At 47.6% G+C, this 6,454-nt stretch overlaps 1 protein-coding gene across 1 annotated transcript; it reads left to right on the top strand.

Annotated features, from left to right (window-relative positions):
• Nucleotides 1–3,131: 3,131 nt before the first annotated feature.
• Nucleotides 3,132–4,551, top strand: olig1 (oligodendrocyte transcription factor 1). Its single transcript, XM_058082294.1, has one exon. It carries the CDS (start codon nt 3,232–3,234, stop codon nt 3,925–3,927), a length of 696 nt encoding a protein of 231 aa, XP_057938277.1. The 5' UTR covers nt 3,132–3,231; the 3' UTR covers nt 3,928–4,551.
• Nucleotides 4,552–6,454: the final 1,903 nt, after the last annotated feature.

A 6,454-nucleotide genomic window follows, 5' to 3' on the forward strand; every position in this document is an offset into this window, starting at 1 on the left:
ATATCATTCAACACTGTAATGTATTTAGGACACTCAAAATTCATGCAGTCAGGAACTAAGTGCACAGAGTACACAGCGTGCTGACGGAAGCATACGGTTTGAGTCTTTTGAGTGCATGTATGTTCACGTTTAAGGATGCTGCACTCAAGATGGTCAAAATGGTGTGTGCAGTGATACGATACAACCCACAAGAGTTGTCATCTTGGCTGCATTATGGAATGGGATGAGAGGTCGAGCTAATGCTAAATGATAAAGTGCACACTGTGTACTTAATGGTTCACATTTATCCAATTTGTCTTCTAATCTCTTTTGAAATTTTAGTGAAGGTTGGATAGTCCCCATAGCCAAGATGGGGACTATTTGGGTCGGTACGAGGGCGGCAAGGTGGTCGAGTGGTTAGCGCGCAAGCCTCACAGCTAGGAGGCCCGAGTTCAATTCCACCGTCGGCCATCTCTGTGTGGAGTTTGCATGTTCTCCCCATGCATGCGTGGGTTTTTCTCCAGGTACTCCGGTTTCCTCCCACATTCCAAAAACATGCTAGGTTGGCTCCAAATTGTCCATAGGTATGAATGTGAGTGTGAATGGTTGTTTGTCTATATGTGCCCTGTGATTGGCTAGCGACCAGTCCAGGGTGTGCCTTGCCTCCTGTCCGAAGACAGCTTGGATAGGCTCCAGCCCCCCGCGACCCTCGTGAGGAAAAAGCGGTAGAAAATAAATGAATGAATGAAGTTGGTGCGATTGTGCACTACATTCTGCTGTGCTTCTTTGAGTGCACTCAAAAGTGTAAGTGCAGAGCTAAACCAAGGTCCAAGTGCTGTATGTTTGAAGCGATGTAGCGTATAGTAGTGTCAGCTGCTTCTAGAAGATTGCGGTGGTGCCAACAGAGTGTTTGTGTGCGTGCAGGAGGTGTGAAGCCAGTGTCAGCAGATGAACTCCTTGATGAGGATCACAGTGTTGTGGAGCATCCCGGTGGGAGTGGTGGCCAGTGCACTGAAGAGAGAGAACAAAGCTAACGTTCTGAAAAGGACGGATAATCCCAGACCTTTGGATATTCATGACTGGAGGAGGACAGAGTCAGGATGAGATTAAACATCAAAGAGTCTTCATAGCGTTGACATCGCTGGGGGTGGGGTGTCCAGGATCACTTGTTGAAAGTTGTTCTTCAGCGCCCCACAATCCCTACGAGATCCCCCACGAGTGTCCCACGGTGGAGCACTACTCACATCATCTCATTCAAGGTCGTCTTCAATGAAGGGATGTGTTGTTTGACGTCTTCAAAGACAAACAAACCTAAGAATTGTTCTTTGCCGTTGCCATGGCAACACAAAACGGCCTGACCCGGCCGTTTGGCCCGCTTGTCTTCCTGTCTTCTCTCTATGACAGGAAAGCAGAGACAGGCGAGTCATTTAGCATCCAGGTGCACAGATGGCGCGCCCCCGTATCCTCCTCCCACCATAAAGAGTCCAGTCTTCATCCTGGACTCGACTCTTGTGGTCCATGAAAAGGAGCCTGGAAGCTGGGAGGCGGATGTGCTTCCCGCATCCAGCTCGTCTTCTTGTGAGCGGTGATGGGGGTGTGGGGGGGGGGGGGGGGGGGGGGTTTGTTGTGAGACACCAGCTTCTTTATGTGGACTCTTTTCTTTCCCTCCAATGCCCCCACCATCACAACCTCCTCAGCAGGTGTCCTTTTTTTTTCCTCATCCGGATCCCAAACTAAGTACGACAGCATCCCGCCTCGTTTGCTTCACTGCTCACTTTCATTGTTGACACACACACACACGTATACACACATGCTGCAGGTGTCGGGGGAGGTCGTCCTGCAAGACTTTCCCCTTCCTGTCGTCCATTCAGGGACATGAGACTTCCTGTGTTGTCGTCCTTCTGTTTTAAACAACTCTCCTTCTGTTTGGGACCGCCCTTCGTCAGTTTCACCTGACTCAATTAGCTCATTGTACCACAAACCTCCTGGACCCCTCCTGTTTGCAACCCCGGTGTGGTTAGTGTGGCTGCTGTGAAGTGAGCAGCCAGGATGTCTTTGGAAGTTTTTGGTGCTTTCACCGCGTGCCAAAACAATGAGTCGCACACAACTGTGACCAGTGCCGCTAACTTTTGTAATAGTGAGCTAGCACGCTAAAAAAAGCGTGCAAGTGGACATGCAGAAATGATCATATAAAATGTAAAGCAGGGGTCTCAAACACACGGCCCGCAGGACACTAGTTTGAGGCCCCCGCCTTGATATGAAAGTTTAATTGATTTGATATGGATGCTGTATGGTATCATGTACCCAGAAAAAATTATTGCGTTTGATTAATGTTCATGTTAAAGGTTAAATAACTGTTAATAGTTATCCTCCCTATCCGTGTGGAAGTGGTAAGTTTTTGACTATTTAAGTTTAAAGGAAATAACTTGAAAGCAACCGTTTAGGTCGCTAGCTCTCTAATTTGCGAGTTAGCATGTGTCTCAAGACCCTGCAGTTGCGCAATATGTTGTAAATAAAATAAGTATAAATGTGACTATAGTCGTGTTTTGTCATGTCTACAGGGCTCTAATAATGCTTTGTTCATTTTAATCTGAAAAAAAATAATTTGTTATTATATTTATTTATTACTGATTGATTGATTTTCTTTATTCTTGATTTGTTTATTTATTTTTCATCTTATTTTGTGCAGAAAAATAAAAATTAAGATATTTGAGAACAGTGGAATGTTTTATCAGAGCTTTTATTGTAGAAAATCGGAACCAAACCAAAGGTTTGTATATTTTTCTGTTTTTAATAAATGCGTTTTTTTTGTTTTTTTTTTTGAAAAACTGATGCGTTCCCAGCCTTGCCCAGACCCTAGCTCCAGTGGCCCCCAGGTAAATTGAGTTTGAGACCCCTGATGTAAAGGTTTATCAGGACGAAAATGGTGCTGGTGTTGTAGTATTTGCTGTATGTTGTGATTGTGTTGCTGTTGTTGTGGTGGTTGTGGTTGTCATTGCGGTGGCGGTGCCGTTGTGTTTGAAGAGAGGATGCTGTGGAGGATGTCAGAGACTTTTTCTTTGGGAGGAGCTGATTAAGGTGGGGGTGTCGCGGAGGGGTCTGTCATTTAGCTCACTTTCCAGCATGTTTGACATCACTCTCAGCGAGAGAGGAGGAGGAGGAGGAAGAGGAGCAACAGCAGGGGACGAAGGAATACTTCCTTATTGGAACACTTTCTTTATCTCCTCTGAAGAGATCTCTTCCAAAACCAAGATGAACATGCTGTCCAACCAGATGCTCAGAACCTCCCAGGAGCCCCTTCCGTCCGTCCAGGACTTGGCCCGCTGCCCCCCTGCTTTGGCCTCCCGCCTGAGCCTCCAGGGGGGGTCGCGCTCCTCCAAAGTTCCCCCAAAGGAGCTGTGCCCAGAGGAGCAGCAGGAGCTGAGGCGGAAGATCAACAGCCGGGAGAGGAAAAGAATGCAGGACTTGAACGTGGCCATGGACGCCCTGAGGGAGGTGATGGTACCTTACGCCGCCTCTCCTTCCTCAGGTTCATGCGCACCCCCCCATCAGCCGGGCGCCCCTTCAGGACGCAGGCTCTCCAAAATCTCCACACTGGTTCTGGCCCGGAATTACATCCTACTGTTGGGGTCGTCTCTGCACGAGATGAGGCGCCTGCTGGGTGAGCTGAGTGCGGGTGCAGGACCAGGATTGGGCCCTCGGCTGCTGCTGACGGGGGGCTGGCCCCTTGTCTCTGGATCCGGTCAGCTCCTCCTCGCGCGGGAGTCCTTCGCCACCTCCTCCTCCCCCGCTGCCCTGAAGTGTCCCCTTCTGTCCCCCATGGAAGCGCCGCCGCCCCCTGTGCGGTGGGCATCAGGGGTGCCTTCAGGGGTGCCTCTGTGCCCGTGCAGCGTGTGCAGACTGCCTAGGTTCAGCCCCCCTGCCTCCCCTCCGAGATTCCCAAAGTGACTTACTTTTTTATTCTTTTTTTAATCAATTGAAATAAAGTTGACATAGCTGCTAACGCTAGTCGATGCTAACAAAGTGCTCTTTAACAAAACTTAAACGCCAAGTTACAAACTTTTTCATGAGGTCACCGACGGGCATCCTCGTCATCTTTGAGACGCTGTAGTGATCCTGAAGTCCTCCCCTCCAAACCAGCAAAAGATCAAAAACAGCCTTGGTGTAATTCTGCCTTTTTATTCTTGCTCTTTCTCCGTGTGATTGACAGCTCCTCGTTGCACACGCCACACAATGTGTTCAAACGGACAGAAAATGTGGCGCTGAATGGCGAGCTCACTACCAAGATGAGAGGCGGCCATTGTGGGCGGGTCCTCAAGGTGGATGGACCATGCCGAGTGCTTTGGGAGGATTACACACGTGAAAGGAGTGACGCTGTTAGCATGAGCGCCCATAAAGGACACACTGGACGCCATTAAGAGAGATTACGTCAAATAAGGCGTGAGGAGGAGGAGGGGGCGGAGCTTATTGATGGATCAAAGAGAAATGCTGAAATTGTCCTGGCTCATTTGCATAAAGCTGCTTTTTGTCGCTACATGGATTAGCTACCTTACTTTAGACACTCTGCTACCTTTAACGCCCCCCCCCCCCCCCCCCCCCCCCCCCAGTCTTGAGTGCCCCTCCAAGGGCTTCTCGCTTTCTCCTGCCTGCTGGCCTCATTGTTGCAGCGTTGCAGGGGTCTGCGGACGCTTTGTCTTTGCACTTTAACTCATCTCCTTTCACTCACTCCTTCACACACACACACACACACACACACACACACTTGCCTTGAACAGAGCAGCTGATTTTCTTTCTTGTTTCACTTTCAACATGTCTTTTCCCCCATTAGATAAAGTGTAACTAAAGTGTAATTAAAGTGTAATTAGTGTAAAGTGTAATTACCATTATGAGTGTGTACAAGTGTGACTAAAGTGTAATTAAAGCGTAAAGTGGAACAAGTGTGACTAAAGAGTGACTAACATGTCAGTCAATAAGAAGTATAACATTAAATAAAGTTTTGTAGTTATTAAAAAAAATATCTTTCTATTCTTGTTTTTCCTGCTGCTAGATGGAGGGGGGTGGGGGGGGTTCTCTCAGGTGCCGTCAGTGTACATTCAGGTGGTCTACGTGGGAGTCCTTGCACGCTAGGAAGTCATGAGCCATAAATTTGTGGCCCACAATGGAGTAGAGTTGGGGGGGTGTTGAGGGCCCCATTTACTCTCTAACACCCTCAGTACCCCCCCACCCCCATCCTTCCTCCACTGTCCCACCCTCAAACTCTCGAGCAACCCCACTCCCACCGCCCCCGTCACCGACCAACATTAAGCATCATGTTCTCTCCCACCCAGTCCGGCCCACAGAGTCTTTCTCATGACAGATTTAGCCCCCCCCCCTCCAATCAAGGTCCACCTCATTAGCACTGTGAAGGGGGTATGGCCACACTTTGTCTCCAAATGACCTCCAAGCATTTGCAAATGTTTCATTTGATGACACCCCCCCCCTTCCATGCCCCACCCACATGTGAAAACAATCATAGGATGATTGGACCTGCTGGTTCTAGAACTTTCCGCAAATAATCCAGAAGATTTTGATTTGATATTTTAACACAAAGAGAGAAATCATATTGATGCTAATGTTTGTTAGCACCCTGTTAGCACCCTATTAGCACCCTGTTAGCATGTTTCTATGGCCCTTATTAGCACATTCACCAGCCATGTTAGCATGATACATTCATTAGTGCAACACTTGGTTGTTAGCATTTCCCCTTGCATGTTTGCAAACTAATTAATTAATTAATTAATTGTGATTAATTAGGATAATTAGCAAGCATGCCATTAAGCTATCGGTGAACAGTGTGGTGTCGTAGTAATGGACCCTCGGCCCTCATTGTGACCTGTTGTTGCTGTTTTTCTTGTTGTTGTTGCTGCTATTGTTGTTGATGATATTGTTGCTACATGTTAGCGTGATTTTTATTGTTCCCATCAATCTTATTTGCACATTCACCGACATTGTTAGCTTAGCGTTATACACTCATTAGCACAATACTTAATTGTTAATGTTTGTTTGGCAACATTGGTAGCAGTATATTTTTAATGAGCACAATACTTATTCACACACAGCGTATTATATATTCATTAGCAAAATACCTGATTGTTAGCGTTTTCCTAACATTGTTTTGTCATCAACATTTAATTTAATTTTGTCATCGATCAAATGTTGAAAAGTGCGTTGTCGCGGTAATGAACCCTCGGCCCTCGGTTTGAACTTTCAACCCGGGCCAGTCTTGGAAGCAGGAATTCCAGTAAACACGTCACACTTGGAATTTTTTTTTCTCAGTGCATTGTGTTTGGGGGGGGGGGGGGGGGGGGGGGAGGGGGTTGGGGGGGGGTGAGGGCTGACAGCCACCAGCTCTGCGTCTCCTCCTTCTTGGCCTCCTTTCTGCACCTCCTCTGTTTTGGCCTCCTCGTCCTTGCCTCCTTTTCTGCTTAATTGAGTT

Source organism: Doryrhamphus excisus, chromosome 9 (genome assembly GCF_030265055.1).
Source record: "Doryrhamphus excisus isolate RoL2022-K1 chromosome 9, RoL_Dexc_1.0, whole genome shotgun sequence".
NCBI lineage: Eukaryota > Metazoa > Chordata > Actinopteri > Syngnathiformes > Syngnathidae > Doryrhamphus > Doryrhamphus excisus.

What these genes read in the sequence shown, in the direction of transcription:
- olig1 (XM_058082294.1), top strand. Translation starts at nt 3,232, where the DNA reads ATGAACATGCTGTCCAACCAGATGCTCAGAACCTCCCAGGAGCCCCTT.